At 53.3% G+C, this 21,928-nt stretch overlaps 6 protein-coding genes across 6 annotated transcripts; 2 read left to right on the top strand and 4 right to left on the bottom strand.

Annotated features, from left to right (window-relative positions):
* Nucleotides 1-2,001: 2,001 nt before the first annotated feature.
* On the bottom strand, nucleotides 2,002-2,509 carry PG994_011974 (uncharacterized protein; the record flags this gene model as incomplete). Its single annotated transcript, XM_066863383.1, has 2 exons — nucleotides 2,002-2,170; nucleotides 2,229-2,509. 2 exons carry the CDS (start codon nucleotides 2,507-2,509, stop codon nucleotides 2,002-2,004), a joined length of 450 nt encoding a protein of 149 aa, XP_066712493.1.
* A 6,718-nt stretch (nucleotides 2,510-9,227) lies between these two features.
* On the bottom strand, nucleotides 9,228-9,621 carry PG994_011973 (uncharacterized protein; the record flags this gene model as incomplete). Its single annotated transcript, XM_066863382.1, has 3 exons — nucleotides 9,228-9,246; nucleotides 9,304-9,381; nucleotides 9,515-9,621. 3 exons carry the CDS (start codon nucleotides 9,619-9,621, stop codon nucleotides 9,228-9,230), a joined length of 204 nt encoding a protein of 67 aa, XP_066712492.1.
* A 4,623-nt stretch (nucleotides 9,622-14,244) lies between these two features.
* On the top strand, nucleotides 14,245-14,997 carry PG994_011972 (uncharacterized protein; the record flags this gene model as incomplete). The annotated part of the gene is made up of 2 exons (XM_066863381.1): nucleotides 14,245-14,298; nucleotides 14,431-14,997. 2 exons carry the CDS (start codon nucleotides 14,245-14,247, stop codon nucleotides 14,995-14,997), a joined length of 621 nt encoding a protein of 206 aa, XP_066712491.1.
* Nucleotides 14,998-15,737: 740 nt separating this feature from the next.
* Nucleotides 15,738-16,390, bottom strand: PG994_011971 (uncharacterized protein; the record flags this gene model as incomplete). The annotated part of the gene is made up of 2 exons (XM_066863380.1): nucleotides 15,738-16,163; nucleotides 16,295-16,390. The coding sequence occupies 2 exons, from the start codon at nucleotides 16,388-16,390 to the stop codon at nucleotides 15,738-15,740; spliced, it is 522 nt and encodes a 173-aa protein (XP_066712490.1).
* A 1,032-nt stretch (nucleotides 16,391-17,422) lies between these two features.
* PG994_011970 (uncharacterized protein) lies at nucleotides 17,423-18,857 on the top strand (the record flags this gene model as incomplete). The annotated part of the gene is made up of 5 exons (XM_066863379.1): nucleotides 17,423-17,692; nucleotides 17,764-17,954; nucleotides 18,018-18,300; nucleotides 18,392-18,706; nucleotides 18,786-18,857. Coding segments are annotated over 5 exons (1,131 nt in total), but the record flags the coding sequence as incomplete, so codon positions are not given.
* A 1,325-nt stretch (nucleotides 18,858-20,182) lies between these two features.
* Nucleotides 20,183-21,730, bottom strand: PG994_011969 (uncharacterized protein; the record flags this gene model as incomplete). The annotated part of the gene is made up of 1 exon (XM_066863378.1): nucleotides 20,183-21,730. The coding sequence occupies one exon, from the start codon at nucleotides 21,728-21,730 to the stop codon at nucleotides 20,183-20,185; it is 1,548 nt and encodes a 515-aa protein (XP_066712488.1).
* Nucleotides 21,731-21,928: the final 198 nt, after the last annotated feature.

Raw genomic sequence — 21,928 nt, 5'->3', positions numbered from 1 at the left:
ATGCTAAATCACCTGGGCTTGTCGGGGACCCATCGTCGGACTTGTCTTCGTTCGTGTTTTGCCAGGAAAACGCTCGCCTCTTGATCTGATCGAGCTTGGGTTCTTCTTGATTATGTCCAGCCAGCAGCAGTCGTCCAGCGTCCCCCCTTCCCTATTACTAGGCTACTACTAAAAAGGGGCCAAAGACAGCGCATATGGGCTTGACAGGCTAACCGCCCACTCGAGAAGACTATGAAACTCTGACAGCCAGTCAGCTCGCAGTATATCGATCGGAATATCGCAAGGAAGCTGTGGTAGGCCCCAAATGACGAACGGTCCGATATCGTATCGCTCCCCAATCTGGGCTGTCCACAGAGAACGAAGCAAGAAAAGGGGGGGACAACCATGTCCCCCCAATTTGCCGTTGTAAGACCCGACCAACAACCGTCATATCAGCTCAAGATGCAATCAAAAACTTCATCGTTGTGTTTTTTTGCTTTCTTTCTCAACGGCCGATCAATCCTGAGCTCGGTGCCCAGTCCTCACGGAGCAGATCCGGACTCGTGGGACCCAACCAAACACTTTAAGTCTTCCATTCGCACTTTTGGAACTCTGTCTTCGCCTCGCGTGAGACGTTCCATGCACACTTGCTTATCCCCCCACCCCGCCCCATTCTTCTCTCCACAGAGAGAGAGGTTTCTCCCCTAGCCCCAGGATCCCCAGAAGCAAAGGGAAAAGAAACGCACATCGGATCCCGGATCGCAGGTCATTGAGGGTACCAACACAACCCTCCACACCTGCTCCTTCATCCTTCCTAATTAGCCCAGCTTCTAAGCAGAGACACTCCCATCCTTCCAAAACTGACAGGTCAGCCCAACCCCCCATCCTCATGTAGTGTATCGGTTCGACTCGCTTATAATTCCGGACAACGGACAAAGCCTCCTCCAGTCAAGACTCTTTACGTACAATGACGTGCATCGACCCCCATTCACCATCTATCCCCTTTCCTTTTTTGGCACTTGCGCAACGTATACCCCGCAAAGCTCAGGCTGATTAACTCGTCGTTCGTAACACTTAAGATTCAAGGGCTAAAACATACGCAGCATGTATTCGCCTTAGGTACAAGTCGTAGCACGCAGGCATGAAATGCACGATATGTATGCCATGTAAGACAACTGAAGAGGGATTGACACGCTTGAAGGGATAAACACACACACACACACTTGATCTTGACGATTGGTCATTTTAACTGTCTCGGTAAATGCAAAACGCCTACATACACGATACCAGAAGATTGAATGAGTTAGTTGCTCATTTTCCACCTTTCGTCCCAGATGGCGCCAAGGGTGGTGCTTTTGTTCCTCTGCACCCAAACTCCGTCCCGTGCTGATCTGTCACCAATGATGTTGGTAATAATGTACAAACCATTCATGAATTCTCGTCTCGACGCAACGCCAACGGGGCCAATGCCGGGCCTTGATGATGATGATAATGATAATGCTAGTGGTGATGGGTCAACGGTTCGCCATCCGTATGCGTATTCCGAATGCTGAATGAGCCAAACAAGTAAAAAATAAAATAAAAAAAGCCTTGGTATAAGCGACTCCTCCTTCACGTCTTTCCTTTTGCGAACCGCCGTGTTGCCGTCTCTCATGTCGTACGCCAATGCCATAGTGTGGTAAAAAAAAACACGCGAGAATAGATTCGAATCCGGGCATGGACCCAAAAAGGCCTTGAAGCCTTACGAAGCACCCTCGTTTGGCGCAAACGCATTCAGGTTGTAATGTAGAAGGAACGAGGCAGCCGCAGGCGCAACAGTGAGGTATCCTGTCGCCCACATCCTAGGACGGCTCCGCTCCGGGTATCAATAAATCTAGAAAGTGGCGATCTCATTCGTGTCCGTTCCTGCTGAATCAGGACTCTTGTCGCTTTGGTCGACCAGGGGCGACAGCGACGCCACGAGCTTTTGCGAACAACCTCTCCCCCGTGCTCTGAAGTGGTAGTGAGGCGCGCGGCAACAACTCATTTTCTGCCTCGAATGCCGCCTGCTGTGATTTTGCTTGTGCTCATAAGGTCTCCGATATATTTTTGCAGGAATTTGTTGTTGTTGTCGAGCTTATCGTGTTCCTCCTTGACAGCCTCTATACGGTTGAAAAGCAACAACAGAGAATCTTGCAGTGCTTTTGCGTGCCTAAGCGATACTAGGTTAACTTTGTGTTCTCGACAGTATCTTGTCTCCTCCAACATACCTGTGAAGTTCCTCGCGTGCTTCGCGGCCCATCTTGTCGAGGTCTTCGCTATTCCGCCGGGGGCTCATGGCCCTGACATCATCGGATCCAAAAACGGTTGGTACAGGGCCGACTTGGGATGAATCTCGAGGGACAATCAGAGTGCCGCTGCTCTTACGGCTCGGGAGGCGTGGCCTCGTTGGAATTGGCATGTGGATTTCTTGGCTTTCGACTGACGACCCTGAAGATGAGTCGGCACGCTGGGGGCGCGGCGGCTCCACTGCTGGGAATGATTCACTCATTTTCTCTGTGATTCGCGTATGCGGTCGAAAATCGATTCTTGTCGTCGAGTAGTAGTCGGGTGCCGGGTGCGTGCCGTGTCAGGATAGTAGACGGCGGCGGGCGGCGTATAAGTGGCTTTGCAAAGTGCAAAGTGCAAAGTAGGAAGGTCGACCAGGTAGGTTGTGTCCAGCTCTAGCTTGCTGCAGAGTTGTTGGTAATACCAGTTGAGGTTATCGTAGTGGTGTATGCGTGTTGAACTGCTGAGCAGGAAGAGGGAGCAAAAGTTTGTTGGTGAAATGGCTTTGTACAAGCAAGGGGGATGGCCGTTGTGGTGGTGTGATTCCACAGGAAGTGCCAAGTGCAGTGTAAATGTGTGGGTTGCAAGTAGGAGTTGGCCTAGGAGGGTTCCGGAAAGTGCCTGGCTGCCGGCCGTATGCAATGGGACTAGTGGTTGCGGAAGAAAATGTAACTGCCTGCACGTAGGGAACAGAGAAAGGCCGAGGAGAGTTAAAGGGTTTGGTTGTTGCCTTCTTTGCCTCACGACCGTTCCGTTTCTTTCCTTTTTGCTCTGCCTGTCTTGTATCCTTTCTGTGTTGTGAGCGGGAGTGTGTATGTGTGATGCAGCTACGAGTGGGAAACAGTGCTCCTCTTCTTGTCCCCTGCAGTTTTAGTTTTTTTTTGCAGCGCTACCCACTCTCTCACTTCACAATACACAGCTGACGATGAATGACGATGCAGGGAAAGAATGGTGGTGTGGGAACGGAGGTGCTGTGCTTACAGACTGCAGCCAAAAAAGAATTGTCGGTCTGGTCTGAAGAGAATCAAAGTCGGAAATGTATCTTCAGGTTGAGAAGCGATGCCTGGAATAAAAAGGGAGAAGGCCGAAGAGCTAGCCAGGTGACAGAGAACAGAAAGATGGGTTCGATGGGTCTGGGATAGGTTCGCCGTGCAACGAAGCGGTTTGATGGAAATGCGCGAGAAGGGCCTCGGGGGGCTTGTACACGCTATGCTCAGTGGCAGGTGGGAAGAATACCGGGGCCCCGTTGCAATTTTTGGGGCGGGCCGGCCCCTCTCTGCTGAAAGTTGGAAATTGTACTTGTAGCAGTACCCTGATTGTATCCTGATAGGGCCATGTTGTAAGTGATCGTCAGTCCTGCCGACAGGTAATTGGGGGGGGGGGTCCGACTAGGAGGCAAGAGACTTGTTTTGGACCTCTCCTGTGCTCCAAAAATGCTACAATGTGTGTGTGTCTCTACCTGATGAGTGTGTGGTGGTGCTGCGGTACCTCGAACCCGTACATACAGCGCGCCCCCTTTTGAGTTGCTGATCAACCAAACATGTAGGATGCCGACGGGAATGACTACGTAGAGACGGGGCGTGGTGGGTGATGACAACGGTTATGCCTACAGCACCTAGCAGCCTAGCACAGCAAGCAGACCCAACACACTCGTTCAGTATATGTATGTGTACCTACCACTGTCACTGCCTAACCTACGGTTTACAGCTTTCAACCGCATACCCCTCCGCCTCCGACCTTCCGGGTAAGGAACTCGACGAAGTTGAGGGTAGATACCGGCGGAGATACGAAACGGGTTCGAGCCTGCCGATTCGTGTGATTCGTATGACTAGGAAGACTGCCATGGCCGAAAACAGCAACCTCGAGTGCTGGCTATTTAGGCCGGCTCTATCATACTCCAAGGCTAACCGTTGGTCAGTCAGTGGGTGGCATGAAGAAAACAAGGTAGTCCCCTGCTGTCATACATATCAATATTCTACCCAGGTGGTACCCTGTGGTCTTGCTCAGATTTGGTCCCAGGTCACCCTCGTCGACGCTGTCGCCCTCATCATCGGCATCATCATCATCTTTCGATTGTACTGTCATAAGAATAAAGTTAAGAGATGAAGCATCCAAAGGAAAACCTAGCTAATGCAATGTAACTGGCAGCAATGTGAGGCGTACTGTAGGTTGTGCGAACATCTCTAGCGCTTGTCCTGGATGGTATTCATTAATAGATCTGCGCTTGTGACGACATTACTCGATGGTGATTGGCCAGCACCGAGAATAGAAACCGGGGCTAAAGAGGTTATGGATATGCACATGTACAGGCGGGCATGTAATGTACCTCACCTTGCTCACGTACTGCAAGGAGGGCAAGCAGGCAAGTATGTACCTCCAGGAGGGGAAATTTATGGGAATGTTGATGGATCCCCATGTAGACTTCCGGGTTCCCTGCCCCTGGCGGATAATTCCATTCTGGCCAACGCCCTGAGAGCCAATTGGGCATCTTTTTCGTCCGTTGTGCGGTTCCTAGTGTTTCCACGCGTGCCACGGCAATTTTGGTGCCGGCTTTCCTCCCAGCGGCCAGGAGGACTAACAAGAGACTTAGCATGTACCTACATTGTTCGTTGCGACGTCATGATGTAGCCCCAAAAAGTCCTGTCCCCACAGCAAAAGCGTGGGAACAAGCATCGTCACGAAGGTCAAGTTCGGCGTCTAGAAAACGGATTTCGACCAGCTGAAAACCAATGCCCTCTGTACGAGCTCGTATAGGGTATAAACTCGGTTGGTTGCCACTTTGCACGATGCAATGTGTGCATATATTGACTGTAGTTCCCATTGGTGATGTGTGCGGGTGGGTGTGGCTAGGGCGGTACTCGAGAAAAAAAAAAAGAGAAAAAAGACAGCGCGCATCCATTGCAGGACACTCGCTGGGAGAAGTCGCGTTGTTGTACATGGCACATGAAGCTGCGATCCATCCCACTCCTTCCCATCCGGGCGGGTATCCCACCCCCTGTGATAATTGGCTACGTCTCAAACTCATGCAACCGCAAGTGACAAACCTACCCCCCTCCCCCCCCTCTCTCAAAAGATACACTTGATCCTGACCTGTACATGCCATGCCTCACTAATTAAAATCGCATGCGGCGAGGGTTATGGACCCCTATTGAAAAGCAAGTTTTCTTGCAACCGTTCGACCAATATTTCCTTATGCAGAGGCAGCAGTGAGGTTTGACAGGACCAGATGCAATCGAAGTTTCCAGTCTTGTTACAATTTTGGGGGTGAACTCCATGCGTGACCAGACCGAAAGGTCAAGTGCGAGATAAAAATGTACATCGATGTGCAGCCATTGATTGATCATTGCTGAGATCAAGCGCTTGACCTGACACCAGCAGAATACCCCGCTAAGGTACAATTGCCCAAACCTCTATGTACATATTGAATGCGACTACATATGTTGATGCCAGTCCCGTCTTCGGCTGCTTCAAGTCAGTGCTCAGAGCTCCCGTTCCTCCCTCTGGTTTTGTTGTTGGCGCTGCATGTGCTGCGCTTTGAGAGGCGATCCAAGCGAAAATGAAGGTGATGTCATGATCGCTTAGCACAGTCAAATACACAGTTCTGTCACGGTGTCTCCAGCCCTGTCTGCAAGCATATCTCCTTGTCCTTGCGGTAGCTGTTGTCGAACAGACACGTCCGTCGCCAACTCCGAAATCCAATGTCCTGCAAACAAAAATTATTTGGTAAGGGAACACTAGCGGCCGTACAGCATACTCGGCACTCGGTGCGGAAAGGTCCATGGGCTAGTGGCGCGCAGCATCCGTGGTAGAAGCTCGGTGTTGACGGCCTTGTCATTGCTAATCATATCAAAATCAAAGCATACCTACATACGGATACATATGCTAAGTAGTACACATGGATTGCACTAATGGGGTTTACGGTGACTCGTCTTAGCCGGCGACATCCATTCACTTCGCAGCCTGCGACATTTCGCGTCGTCGTCTATCTCAACAATCGTCAAGATCGTCGCCCTAAGCGTTACCCTCCAAGGAAGGTACTTGAGCAATCGCAATCAGATTTGTATAACGATTCGCTATTAGGACTCGCTCGCTCGGCTCTATTTAAGGTCAGCTGCCGCTTAAAATACGTGTAGCGCAATGATGCATATCCATGATCCATCCACAACAAACCCGACTCCCGACGACTATTTCTGTGTTTCTATTTTCCCAACCACCATCACCATTTCAAGGTTCACTGTGAGTTGGGAGCCAGTGGCGTTCTTTCTTTTTAAGCTTACATGGTTGAGCAGATAGCCGTCTAATATCTTACCACCCGTATTCGCTTCCTCGAGAGGGCGATCAATTGAGACGAGACAGTGTGGCTGATTAGGTTGGGGGCGCCTCTGCATCCAGCACAACGTGCCGACTGCGCCATCTCGAGGACCCTTTTGTTCGCATATCTACCCTGCCAAATCGTCTCCCGGAACAAACCGCTAGCTGGCGTTTCATGCAGCGTTGATGACATCATTCAATCAACCTCTCACCACAACATGTGCATCCCTACCGGGAGCCTAGTCAAACCTTCTGAAGCCTTGCATCAAACCAAACATTTCCTTTTTTCTCTCGAAACTATCGCGTAGTGTGTTTGCTTGACAGGAACCAACCACACCCGTACTACTAATGCCTGCTACCGTACCTTATTTGTTAGAGCCAATTATGGACTCGCTAACAATTCCAAATGCTATCTGGCTGGTCACCGCTAACCGTGCCTGATTGCGCACAAGATCCCAAGTGAGTGAACCCCCCCTTCCCCCCAAATTTGTGGGCGTGCTGCTAGGTACTACTAGTATCACGATATGATACCTAGAATCCTAGTAGAATCCTTCCTTTAGTCATCTAGAAGCAATCGGGAGACTCCACCGAGATACACCTTCCAGAAATGGACCAAAAAGGCCCCCGAGCATGCGAGCCTAGCACCCGAGGTCATCGGAGGTAATGCGGCAGCGAAAAGGATAAAAAATATGCCTGTTCGGTCAGAAGCCGACAGAGGGGGGTTAATGTCTGATGGAGATCTGTCTTGACCGCCTCGACAAAAGTCTTGATCCCCGTCGCACCACGCTCCCAGCTGCAATTGATCGTCGAGATTGACCGACGCTCAGTCACCCATTGGCCGCAACCAGAAGAGCATGACTCCCTTGGATGCTGATCTTTCAGCACTCGTTCCACCAAAACTAGCCGAATCAGACGTGTCGGAGCGTGGTCCCCGTCGCCCGTCGCTTGTTCAAACCCCAAAAGTTTCCCGTCGGGGCGTAGTATGATCACGTTTGACAACGGCAACTGGAGGAGCGAGTTCGGTGTGTCCCATCATAATTGTAACTGCCCGATCATGGTTGCCAGGCTATCTTCACCGCAGACCGGTGTTTATCTACATGCGACATGCGCTCTTACCTACTGCCACAAAACTTGACTGTAGGCAAACCGGTCACTGATGGTGAGTTCCCTGGGTTGCATGCCTATTACCATACCGTCAAGTGCGGTTCATACACGTTCTTCTGGTCATTCTAGTAGTACAAGTATTGTAACCATTCGGATTACCCCGGAAGTGCCCCTGGACGGTACTTAGTCGTCCGACGGACATCTGGACGGGCAACGATTTATCTCACCACAGTATTTCACCGTTTACTTCCAAAGTCGACAAACACTACTTTGGTATGCCTGGGCCGCGTGATGTGGCATTGTGTACAGACGGCGTGGTTGGTTCAGACTCTAGTCAGTCACCGCCAAAGAGGGGTGAGCTCGAACTGGATATCGAAGAAGTGAGAAACCCAAGCGCCTCAAATGAAACGTCTTCATGCCACGATACATGCACAGTACCTTGGAGGCACCAAAGACCGAAGACGACATGTTCGTGGCATGAAGCTTCACCAACAAGTCTCTTCAACAGGCAAGGGCTTGCTTAAGTCATCCACTTCCAGCGGGACATTTTTCAATGGGAAGCTGCCCACCGCCCCTGCCGCCATACCATAATGGATGGTGCGTCTGGTAGTCTGGTAGGCTGGTAGGCTACCGGGATTTGCACATGAAGGGTCCAAAGTATGGACCCTGAAATTGTGCCTCCCAGCCTTACCGAGCCGTAAGTTGCTGCTGCCCAACGCTGTGTCTCGTGGGCGGGACTTTTGATGGCAGGCTGGCAGGGGAGCCCATAGCAGTGTCCATAGAGGACTTTACTTCCCTGCCAGAAAGAATCTTAAAACATGTTTTTCGTGAACCCACTCCGCAGTGGATCTCCCAAGAACCCAACTGGCGTTACACATTCACACCACCCAAGCAGTACCTCATCATCTCACCCAAACCGACAAACTTGATTTTGAGATGGCCAACTGGCCCGCTGTCTACTGTCAAGCCTTCCGTACGGAGTATGTACTACTACACAGGAGATAGGCGCCCCTTTCAAGATAGGATATCCACTATGTATGCTTACTTACGTTTCTCAAATCTCGGAACGATCTTTACAACTTCCACTAGTATATACCAATACATATGTATATCTATCATGTAAACTTGCGAAGATCCTCAGAGGCATGACATGACGGATGAACCCCGCTCAGACATTCACTCACGCCTCGGCCGATATTGAAGCCGGGCAGCCGGAGGCAGGATCACGCAAGACTTGACGACGATCCTTACTTGTTCTCGGCACCAACATGACGACGATTCATGTCCGTAACTACCGGGGGGCCGTTTGCACATGCATACGTTGTAGGCGGCGGGAAACCTCCCCTCTACCAGATGCAGATGCAAACAGGGTCTTACCAAGCGGGCAGGGTTACTGACTCGTGAGCTTGCCGCAGCCTTCCCCCATGCCATGCAGTTGGTCCCCTCATGCATTATCCGTGGGATTTTTCAGCACACATTCCAAGGGTGGCTGGCGCAACCCCCAGTGCGCTTCAATCCGCGAGACATCAAGATCCAAGACCGGAACTGGGTCGTTACAGTAAGGTTATCTAAGGCTCTGGGGGAGGGCGGGGCCCCCCTTACTCGTGCATCTTCTTTCGACGAGAGCCTGGATCTTGGCTACCGATGCAAAGGCCACCATTGTTGCCACTGCCTTGGAAACTGGACCAAAGTTTAAGGAGGCACGGATGGTGTGATCGCTCGTCAGAACTTCGTTCAAGCTTCGGACGACCAAGGGTTCGAATATCATCATGCATACCTAGCTTGGGGCGCGGTCAGCCCTTGACCGACGCACCCTCTGTGGTGTATGGCTAGCACGTGAAGAACAAAGATGGCATCACGGGTGGTACCAGTAGAGGGAGAGAGAAGGTTGACTACTACTCTGGAGACAAGCGTCTTCATTGAGTCGTGCCGTCTTCTTTTTTTTTCCTTCGACGGCCGCGTACTTCTGGAGGGGAAATTGTCGGAGAGATCCTGTGTGCGAGGAGGTGTCTGAGCTCCTCATGGAAGCTCTGCCGGCTTCTAGGCGGTCAGCCGCCTCCACGGACACACCTCAAACTGCGTACGTAGGTGGGCCGGGGGTTTGGCCGCGGCCGCTGACGGTGGCAGACAGCCCACCTCATTACTCAGTAGGACAGCCCCGGTGACCATCCTGCCACGGCATTGGCCCCTCTTTGGGTCGGTAAGAAGGGGTAAATGAACCAAGGGGCAATCCAAGGGGCAGACGTCCAAGAGGCAGACGGGTGCGCAACCTTGGAACGCCAGCAAGGACGGACTGGTTTCAATGGCTATACCAAGATGCGAGAAACCTTATCTAGACAGCAGCTGTATCATACTCCGGCTCATTAGAATCTCGTGGTACGTGATAGAAGTGTATGTCTTGCCTAGCCCAGAATACTCTCCGCCGGGTCGTAATAGGCAACTCGTAAGGGAGTCCGTGGCGCCTGCAAAAGCCGACTACGTCTACATCGCCCATTGCGTATGCGTACACGTCCAAGATAACGGGTTGTACACCGCCATGCTCAATGTAGGCAAAGGAAAGAAAGATAAACTAGTCAGACAGTGATCCTCGCCAGGTTTCCATCTGTCCACCATCCGACACCAGAACGGGAAAAAGTCGTTTTCTCTGATGGAAAAAGGGGTGGGCTCGGAAAAATTTGCCGTACGGGGGGGCCGCGTCACATCCCCCACGGGGCTGAGCCCCAAGAAGAAGAATACTAGCAGACGTGTGCCGTAGATCCCGGATCGCCGTGAGGAGCACGGCTTTCACAACTGCATTCATATAATGGACATGTTTGGTTTGTACGTACGTATGTTGTCCAAACGACTACGCTTATTTTGGTCGCTTCTCGAAACGTCTCGAGATACGCTTCTCTTACTGTCTTTAGGTAACCAGTATCAGAGGCCAGGGTGTCATATGTCTTTGGGGGGTTGAACAGGTGGCGGAGGAGGAGGTTATCAGTGATGGCACTTGAGTACATAATCAATATCAAAACAGCACAAAAGAGAGGTTCCGCTCTCTGGGTTTAATTGATACGTGTTGTTACTGAAGGCAGGCAGTCGTAAGGTGAAGCTAGAACGACACCCGGCTCGGTGGCTCATCAAAGCCCAACATCCAAGTACGCATCATGTGGTGACTATACCTTATAAATCCTTTGACTCTCAGCCTACCACAGTGTTATTCTGCCAACGCCATGGAGATCTTTATTGCACCTGTCCCTCGAGCGGCGTAGAGTAAATGTCCCGTACCACAAGACACTGAACGAACATACCTATGGCTCTATGTGTGTGGTCCTGCTCCGTATACTTGTTTAGCTTAGGCCATATATGTTCTGTATTTTCTTACATAAAGCGGATGTAATGCCCATGTAGGGCAGACTCGTCTGTCGAACTGTGCAGGTGACCAAGGTGTAAGTACAGTAAAGGTCGTGCCAACCTACATGTATCCCAATCATTAGTTGTATGTCGACTGACGTATTATGGGATATCAGGACTAGGCAGCAATAGCATGATCCAGCTGAAGTTCCGATACTGGTCAGCAGCAGCCCGAGAGGTCGGTAACGGTCCGTTTTGCCCTACCTGAAAACCGGATCCAGCACACGCCCCGAGATATCAAGCTCACTGCTAGGACTTCTAGTATGTAGGTACACCCCCCTGAGCTTCTTAGACCGAGACGAGATGCCTTAGGTACACGAGGGCAGAGGTTTTGGGCCCGCTGTGCTTGGAAGGCTGGGTGGCTTCGAGAAAAGTGACTGCGTTGATACACTGCTTATTCCTTGTTTCGTGCGGGCTGGCTTGCTCTAGACCGAGGTGGCTATCATCACTCCGACGTCTGGATAGAAACCGTTGACGATCACAGGGTAATTAATATTCGCAGTCCCCTTTATTGACTCCGCAGCTTCGTGGAACGGCCAATGGGAAAGAGCGCACTCTCTGTTCGTCAAAACCGTAGTTCGAGATCTTCGCATTACGAAGCCATAGGGCTCACTCCTGGTTGAATGGCATGGGACTGGTCCTATAGGGCCATGCCAATACACCACCGAATATCCTGATAAATTCTCTGAACAAACCCATCTGAGCTCTCCGTTGGTCCGAAAGATGGACCAGAACCACCTTTTCACCACGTAAGGTCCCCCTTTCACCACCAGTCGCGAGCCACGATGCCACGAGTCGTCTTATACGCTTTCGGTCGTCACCGTTGACGCAGCTCAGCGCATCGTGCCTTCACCAACAATAATGCCTGGCTGCTACACCCACCAGGTTGATGTCGGCTGCCCACGCAAGTCTGTCTGAGATGTTCCAAACCAGTTGGTTGGACAGCAGTATCCCAAGTCGTCGTTGGGTTGAAAACCACGCAAGCATCTGGGCCACACGCACGCGCACCGACACACATGATATCCAATAACTGAAGCAGTCAGCAACCAACCCGTCCAACGCGGCCTGCTGGCTGAATACGTTGGCGCGCGGGTTCATCAACCCGCGCAGTGTAAAACAGGAAGAGGTTCAAGCCATGAGAAAACCCTACCCGAGGGGGTTCTCGTAGGCGTGTTCGAGCACCAACGGGGGCGCGCAGGCTGAGATTTTTGACGACTTTTCCTACCTCCTGCTTTTCCAGTCCTTTCCGCTCCACCACCGACGCCGCTCAACGGCCACGCTGCGGGCATTATGGGCCCAGGGTAGGTAGCAGTATCGGCTGCTGTTGCCCTGCAGTGCTAGTCTCGAGCCGTTTGCTTAATCCCCTGCCGCTGTCACTTGGTGGATCTCTAGTCAAAGGTGGTTGGGGAGTGGCAGCCGCTACTTGCTTGCGGGAGATCCTGGTTGAGTCGATTGAGTCGTTGCTGCCCCTTCCCTATGGCACCGTCATACGCAAAGGGGTTGGATCGCGGTGGCTCTCTTGATCCAGAGCCTGTCGTCCTCATTTTCACGGCTTTTCTCATTTTCCAAGCCCAATGCTAAGTGCTAAGTCCAGGTTGGTGAGCTACATGGAAGTAGGGACGGGGTAAGCCTCGTGTTCGATATCTTCCACTTCATTGGGTTGAAACCGCAAGCGGCAAAACGACTTCTTTGGACCGAAGCGGTCGACTGGTAAAGTTTACATACCGGTAGAAGAGTCTTCCACTGTTCAATAGGGTCACGGCGCTTATCAAACGGCCACATCGACTTAGATTCGCGTCAGCCTAGACAGCATAGCTGTTACATGTCCGATGGTAAGGTTCCGTGTGGCCTGGGGAGGACGGCGTTCGATTATTACGATAATATATCCCACAGACTAAGCGCACATGAGAATGGAGGCGAAACCAACACAACCGGCCTAGATAACCTTGATGCCATCGTTTCAACTGACTGCCTGTGTGGGAGTTTTCTGGTAAACCAAAAATTCCACACTTTTGGAAGGTATTATTAATAGGGGTATCTACCTACAAGCCGCCCTCGAATCAGTCTTGTTGCTAAACCAGGAGAAACGCCACATGGGGCACTTAAGGCTGCACCCGGCGTCACAGTAAGCAAACGGTGTTCAGCGCCGGTGTTTTATGCAGGCTTTTTGAGGGGGGCTACATAGGTTCAGTGTTCTCCCTGTCGTGTGTCGGTAGGGACTTGATACAGCTGCTTTCACATTGCCGCATATCACAACTGCTGTCAAGGATTCAACTGCGTTGTTTCCAGGCAAGCAGACTTGAGATCTGTCGTAATCGTATACGTTAGCTGATTCGTTAGCTGGTTCAGAGGGGATAGATTCCGGGCCAGCGTTTTCAGGTTTCGCAGCGCTTGCCATTCTTGTCTGTCCAGCGCGGCATCAGATTAGGTTTTGGGAGATAATTGCCTCTGGATGACAGGGGCGCGCTGCTGCAGGGCCAAGCGCCATGGCAGCCCTCCCCTCAAGTTCGAATGGGGAAATCCAGCTGAGTCGCACAGGGGCTCTCCCCGCATCCGGGTCAGACATTAGGCCCGAACAAGTAACTGACAACGGCTCGGTTGGCGTGGTTGAAGACAGTATACCTCGGTCCAGTAGAAGTGGCATAGCTATCAAAGGCGAGACATATGATGGGTTGATGTGTGCAACTCATGATTGGTATGAGCCAAATTGATACATTAGGAGATGTATAAAGAGGTATGTTCAGCTACAACATCAGTACCAAGTTCGACCTCAATTGAATCACACAGATTCAGTTGCTTCTATCGATCAACAGCGAAATAATCCCTTGTTCAAGGGCCCTGAATCTCCAAGGTTTTAATTGCTCACGAGCCTTAAGTCAAGCCTCAATTGCCCTTCATTTACAGACAGTTTTGACTGCACATGCTACTGGCCTAAGATAAGTCCCCTACTTGAGTCCCCATCCCGCCCCTCAGCGGCATTACGTACCTAAAAAGGGGCCCCACCACCACTTCATATACAGCTCAACATACCTCTCGGGCAACATACGACGGTGCTGCTACACTCAACAAACCTCTGATATACACACGAACAATCTTCGTTTCTTTTCTTGTTGTTCCAGCGAACACCGCAGATACACACCCATATACACAATGGCCGCCCCAGCAAGCAAGACGATCGGTGACCTCAACGGCACATGGGTCATGGTACGTAGAAATCCAGCCAGGTGGTAGCAACCTACCAGTAGCTTATGCGGGGCATCCGCGCATGTGCATTCAATATATACCGCCTGCCTACGTTCATTCACATGACTAAAAAACCCTCCTTGCGTCACACAGAACAAGAACCTCTCCGACAACACGGAGCCCGGCCTGGCGCTGCAGGGCATCGGCTACCTGACGCGCAAGGCCATCGGCTTCGCGACGGTGACGCTGGCGGTGAAGCAGTACCGCGGCCCGCCCCTGCCGCCCTCGACGGGCGGCGAGTGCGTGCGCATCGACATTGAGCAGACGGCGACGGGCGGCATCAAGGGCACGACGGAGAACCGGTGCGCCGACGGCGAGCAGCGCAGCCACAGCGACTGGCTCTTCGGCACCGTCGACTCGCACTCGCACTTCGTGGCCGCCGGCGACGACCTCCGGAAGGCCGTCAGCGGGCACGGCGTCGACGACGCCGGCGCCGACTACCTCGCCGCCAACTGGCTCGCCGACGAGGCCGAGAAGACGGGCCCCGACGGCGCCGCCCACCTCGTCAGCGTCGCCCACAACCAGAAGGACGGCTGGATCGCCGTCCAGGTCTGGGGCTTCCAGAACATCGGCGGCGAGCGGCGGTACGCCCGCAGCATTGTGCTCAAGAAGGGCGACAAGAAAGTCGAGATGCGTCTGGTTTACGATTACGTTTCTTAGTGTGTTGGAGACACCTGACCCCATAGCAACAGACGGAGACCAATGGCTATTAGATAGGACATAGGCAAGCACCCATCATGACAATTAGACGTACAAATGATGTGCCTCTTCACTGAAGTCGGGCACTTGTGTTGTTGACCGTGTGTGTCCCGTCATAACGATGATTTTGGCATTGTGAGCTTCACCTGCCTTGCCCACATCATGTACTAAATCTTCCATATGAGGCATCTTGAGGTCTTGGTCCTCTCTTTTCCATGGACCATAGATCTTGTAGATTGGTAGTGATTAAATTTCATTATTTTCCATTGCCCGTCACCATACTTACTTAGCTCGTTGAAGAGTCCAATGCGTTCCGTTTTACAGGAATAGCGACTATGTCAAAACGTATAGACCACCAAAACGAATAACGCAACATCGATATATATGCATATGCCTCCCGACCAGTCTAAAGACCCCCGTTCCATTGTCCTCTATCAATCTGGCTTGGCTGATCTGTGCGAAATCGCCCCGTGCAAAGAGCTGCCCGTTGTTGAATGCAGCCTCCTATGCCGGTTTTCGTTTGCTCGCGAGTTGTGTGATGTGGGCTTCTGGAAGCCTCTGCGGCATCACCCATCCATAACAATACCTCATAGTGCGAAACACGAGGAGAGGAGGATATTGTCTGCTATGTATCCCAATAGCAAGCGCAATTCCCTACCCACGTAGACTGACACTTCCCCTCGCACCTCTTTTTTATTTTTTTACGCGGGCCTCCGCTTGACGAACTCCTCGAGGTCGGCCCGGGTGGCGACGCCCAGCACGAAGCGGCGGCCCTCGTCGGTGACGACGGCGAACTCCTGCTTCTGGCCCCAGGGGTCGTTGGCGCCCTCGAAGAAGGCCTCGAGCTCCTCGAGCGGCGTGGCCATGGTGATGACCTTGTACTTGCGGCCCTTGCGCTGGAAGCGGTTCATGGCCTGGCCGATGGCGTCCTCGGGCCGGACCTTGCCGCCGTCGAGCTGCGCCTGCAGCGTCGGGATCGAGACGTAGCCCAGCAGCGCGCGCGTCTCGCCGTCCACGACCGTCAGGTGCGTGTAGTCGCGCTCAAAGGCCGAGAGCATGGCGAGCGAGATGGGGTCGGTGGGGTTCAGGGACAGGGCGGCCGGGGGCTCGAGGTCTTGGACGGTGGCCTGGTTGGGAGGGAGAGGTTAGCCAATTGGCAGCAGAATGTTCCTGAATGTAGCACGGGAGAGGGGGGTAGCAGGCACAGGGCGAAGAGGAGAGGGATGGGAAAAAAGAGAATATGCATGAGAGAACTTACACCTCGATATCGCGATGACCACTTGGATACAAAGGCCGGCTTGAGAGGCGAGGGGCCGACATGCGGACCCTTGATGGAAACTGCTGTGGACGACATGGCGACGATTTGTGATGGGGTTTCCGACAACGAATGTGCGGAATCAAAGTATGAAGGATGAAGCTAGATATTTAGAATATCGGTCTTCTTCCTATGGTGTTGATCGGCAAAGGCGAGTGTGCATACACCGTTGTCGCCCGGTCGGCTGGTCGGATTGCTTTTCTCACAGGGCTGATAGTGGGATGATGCTGGCACTATTTCTCAGAAGGTGGGGGGTTTTCAATAGCGGCTGCGGACCTCGAAGTGTGGGGCCTCCATTGTCTAAGACGGTAGCGCTGCTTTTGACCTCCAAGACCTCCCAAGTTATTGAAGATGCATGACTTCCAACACAATCTTGGGTGCAGGTAGGGTTTCGTACTCGGGCGACGGTCATGATCACTTACTTACTGTGCCTCAATCTCCATCTTACAAAAACAACGGCGCAGATAATAAGTTGGAAAACGCAGGAGAATACGAGACCTGATATATGTAGCACGAGGAGCTTCAAGGGTCTAATGGAGCTATCAAAGTTTAACTCCGTCCTGACCACGGTGACCACCATCAAGCTCTCCCACCTTCCCTCCTTCAGTAGGGTAGGATGCTGCCAGTCAGCGAGACGGCCAATGGGATGGGACAGTCGGGTAATCACGTCGCGGATGGCACTTAAATGACTCCCTATCATCATGATACCCCAATTCAACATCACTTCCTTTCCCTGTCAATTCTCTGCTTGATATAATCAACTTCGTTCCCATTCAAACTTGACTCTACCCTACCTGATCGAAGACAAAACGCCATTGTTTCGAGGACCTTGTGCATTCCAGCTCAAGTCGTAGAGAGGCTTTGACATGTATGTTCGTCCGTTCCCCGCCCTTGCCAGGCACTCAACATGGTTGCTACTTTCTTTACAACAAGCGCCCAGAGTCGTCGTGTGTGCAAAGCAGATCCCGCGATCTAGGGCTAACCTGATCACCGACTCAGCAGTAGCAGATACGGCCCGTAGTTCAGATAGATTGATGACACCTCCATAATCATGTCTGGACTGTTTCCTAGTCCCAGCATCCTGCAGCAGAGCTTCGGCTCTCCCGCGCCCTCGCGCCTTACCCGCGACGCTCCCAGGCCACGCCGTACCAGGCCCGCCCCGAGCTGTACGGCGCCTTCTCCGTCGTGGACGATGCCAAGAACAAGGCCAGGAAGCTGAGTACCGAAGCGCAGGCCGAATTCGACAAGGCCAGTGCCGCCACCAAGGCCAAGACGGGCCAGCTCGAGCTCTACTCGCCCGGCTACTATGCCGCTTGTACATTTGGCGGGCTGATGGCTTGCGTGAGTGTGACACCAACCAGAGCCAGAGCCAAAACCATGTCAGCTGAGCCAATGACTAACACCGTTGTTAGGGGCTGACGCACACGGCCGTGACTCCATTGGACCTGGTCAAGTGCCGCCGCCAGGTCGACTCGAAGTTGTACAAGGGCAACTTCCAGGCTTGGAAGATGATCTACCGCCAGGAAGGCCTCCGAGGAATATTCACGGGATGGGGCCCGACGTTCTTCGGCTACTCGGCCCAGGGTGCATTCAAGTATGGCTGGTAAGTAAATGCTGCATGCAGACCTTAAGTATACCGAAAGGGTGGCTTAACATGACGCCGAAGGTATGAGTACTTCAAGAAGACCTATGCCGACCTTGCCGGCCCGGAAAATGCCTACAAGTACAAGACCGGACTGTATCTGGCCGCATCCGCGTCTGCCGAGTTCCTCGCCGATATCGCGCTTTGCCCCTTTGAAGCCGTCAAGGTCCGCATGCAGACAACTATTCCTCCGCCGTACACGGGAACCCTTGATGGTTTCTCCAAGATCACGGCTGCGGAAGGTTTCGGTGGACTCTACAAGGGACTCTACCCCCTTTGGGGCCGACAAATCCCCTATACGATGATGGTATAGCCTACCTACCCCGTCCATTCTGGCAAAACATGCAACAGCAACCTAATGTTTCTTGAAGCCGTGATAAGCTAATTAATCCTGTTAGAAATTCGCCTCTTTCGAAACCATTGTCGAAATGATGTACGCCCGTCTACCTGGCCAGAAGAGCGATTACGGCAGGGCCGCCCAGACCGGTGTCTCGTTCGCCAGTGGCTACCTCGCCGGAATTCTCTGTGCCATCGTGTCCCACCCGGCCGACGTCCTGGTCAGCAAACTCAACGCGAATCGCGCATCCGGTGAAGGCTTCGGCGCCGCCGTGGCCCGTAATTACCGCGACATCGGCTTCATGGGACTGTGGAACGGCCTGCCAGTGCGAATCGTCATGATCGGTACCTTGACCGGTCTCCAGTGGATGATCTATGTAAGTCTCGCATGCCGTGGCAGACCATGCTATGGGTTTTAAGGATGCCGTACGGATTTTGCTGACTTCTTATCCCCAGGACTACTTCAAGATTTTCATGGGTTTCCCCAGCACTGGTGGCGGCGCCCCTGCAGCAGAAGAGAAGAAGTAGTCGTGTGATTTCCAACAATTGCAGGACTGGTATGGTATGGCTTATAGACGCGATAAAGCTGGTTTAGCTTACGAAGTTGGTCATAAAGGCCATGGAATTGGAAATGAGGAGATGGTAAGAATCGCCCGTTAGCTGGCGGACTTACATCGCGTGTATTATGCGATTCCCCCCTCTGAGTTGTTCATTTCTAGTGTTTTGTGTATAGCCCAGTAGTCGCCTATTCATTCCTTCTTTCTCCAGGAAGTATATTGTTCATAAGTGATGTAGCGAGCATGTCTGAAACCAGTCTTGAATCGGGCAACTTGAAGGTCATCTCTTGTATTACACATCTAACATGGAATAAGCCCCAGAGCCTTTCCCCGAGAGGCTTAATGGATAAATGAAAATGGGAAACACAATATGCCATGACCAATATTTTAATTTGAATAAAGCGTCGGCCCAGAAGCCATTTGATCCCCGAAAACCCCTCATCAGCGTGACCCTTTTAGAAACGTATCATTATCATCGGTCACCAATCCGTAACATCATCGTCGCCGCCTGTACCCGTGGTATCTCCTGTGGGCTATGAGAACGGCAAGGTCAGTACGAAGAGATTGGATTGTTTGGCCCGGCGCGGAAAACCCCCCATGAGAGTGAAAAGGTTTGTGTGATTTCATTCACCGCGAGGAGTATAACTTCGATATCCTCGTGCGGCTTCCATCCGCAGGGCGAGCTGCCGCCGCCCATGATAAGGAGCTCGGAGCCAGAGACGGTCTCGATTTCGGGCATGATTTCTTAGTTCTTTATTTGTTGTTTGTAAATCCAATTTTGAAGCGTCTGATTATCTTGGCACTTTTGCAAAATAGCTGTTCATAGGTAATTGATTATTATCAGGCATATATATACATCTTTGGGATATACACGTCTTCCCGAGAAAAGCAGAGCTCTCATTCATTGTGCGTGCCCGGTGTCCCCCCCCCCCCCTCTCCCAATTGTACGTCATGATTTTGGCATCTTGCTGCCCAAAGACCGCGGAATCTTCCTAGATCTTGCGTCATGGTGATCGTGATGAGGGGAACCGCCGTGGTGGGGGGTAGATTGGGGTTGCAATGGGAAAATTATAGTTCGCCCAAGCACTAGTCAGTGGTAGCGAAAATGGAACCCCCGTGTTTTCTTCACCCCAGACCGAACGACGCGCGGTATTGACCGGGTACGGACAGATGTTTTCATCCTCAAGCTCAACTCAGATCGAACTACGGAGTAAACACTCCCCCTCTTTCCTTGTTCGGGGATGTGTTCGGTCCGTCCGCCCGTCCGGCCCCTGTAATAGACATATCTGTTATTACTCACAAGTCCATGCCCTCGCTTGACGGACTCGATGACCCTTGGTCGCCATACGGCACGGTTCCGGGCTCATCATAGCAATCAGCCTCTTCGATTATATCGATATCTTCCGCCCGGAAGCTCCGGGGCACCCGCAGTGATATCTCCAGGTCCACGGCCGCCGCCCGCGCCAGGTCGCGCATCCTGTCGCCGCCCGGCCGCCGCCACGCCGCGCGAGCCCAATTCCGGTCGCGGTCGATGACCTCGCGCTCCTCCACCACGATGCGCCGCAGCTGGCGGCTGTTCCCGCGCTCCCCGTGGGCGTGGCGGCGCAGCAGCTCGGCCAGCCACCGGAGCCCGTCGCCGTCGTCGCGCAGGCGCCGGTCCCACAGCCGGGACGCGAACGTGCCGGCGCGCGCGTGCTCGCGCATCTCGGCCAGGCCCCAGAAGAGGCCCAGGTCCGTGTCGAACGCGACGGTCAGCTTCTCCAGGGCCGGCGGGAGCCGCCGCCAGACGACGACCCCGCCCGCCACCACGCGGCCCTGGCCGGCGCCCAGGAGCAGACACGCGGTGATCTCGAGGTGGCGTAGGCGGGCAAAGGCCGACAGGTCGATCTGCGAGCCGTCGTGCTGCGCGGGGAGGTACACGTTGTCCGCGCCGAGGTCCAGCTGTTCTAGCGATGCGGCAGTTGGGGCCAGCAGCCGCCCGACCGAGCACGGGGACAGCACGGGGCCCTTGAGGTCGTACCCGCCGCAGCTGACGGAATCTGCCATCTTGCGGTCGACCTCGACGGCCGCGCCGGGCAGGCTCAAGCTGAGCGTCTTGAGCGCGGGGGTACGCGGCAGCACTTGGCGCAAGAGGTCGATGGAGACCGGCCGGCCGTACCCGGTGTACATCTCCGTGAGCCCTAGCGTGGGCAGTCGCTCGCCGTCGGCTTCACAGCTACTGTGCTTATCACCGCCATCAGCATCGTCATGATCCACGGCGGCTGGAGCACAAAGAGTGATAGCTCGTAGACTCGGCAGTTCACACAGCCGGACGAGAAAAGCTACCGGGACCCGGGCGTCATGGTCCACCCTGACCAGATGGACATGCAGCTCGCGGAGCCCCGCGAAGCTGCCGGGCTGCCACTGGAACAGCGCCGGTAAAGGGCTGCTGTTGACGTCGCCGGCTAGTAGCGGCGGCGGGTGGCCCAGCTCGGCCTCGAGGGAGACCAGCGAGTTGGAACGCGCGAGATGCGCAAGGAATTCGTCGTAGTGCGGAGTCGCATCGTCGTGGTGGAACCAGCGGATGTCGGCGGAGCGGATGCGGTGGACCAGGTGCGGATTGGTACGGCAGGAGCGGTTCAGCAGCACCAAACGCTGCTCGTCCTTGGCATCAGCGCCGTTGCGCTCGATCTTGATGGCGCCGTAGAGGAGGTCCGTGGCCGCCTCGGCGAGACCTCGCGCACCGCTCAAGGCAAGGGCGCAGAGGTTGGGATGGCCATGATCCGCATACTCCCGCCCTGTCGCGTCATCTATGTGGGATATGATCTCCCGTAGGAGTTCTGGCGGTAGGTTCGTTAACTGCATATTGTTTTTTTATTAAACGCCTAGACTGGCGCTGATCTGCCGGCTAACGAGGCCGAGAATGGGAAGAAGCAGGGCACACCCATTGCAACCCCGCGAACACAAATGTGAAGCGCCGGCCTAATCGACGAACAGCGGTGAGGACTAGGGGACAACTAACGGCCAAAGCTAAGTAATGATCTAGGAGAGCGGGGTCCCCTG

Source organism: Apiospora phragmitis, assembly GCF_038363925.1.
Source record: "Apiospora phragmitis strain CBS 135458 chromosome Unknown utg000010l:1.0-9815664.0:1.0-9183399.0, whole genome shotgun sequence".
In the NCBI taxonomy this organism is placed as follows: Eukaryota; Fungi; Ascomycota; class Sordariomycetes; order Amphisphaeriales; family Apiosporaceae; genus Apiospora; species Apiospora phragmitis.
Note: the sequence above shows the minus strand (reverse complement) of the source record. Positions and strands in the feature narration are given on the sequence as shown.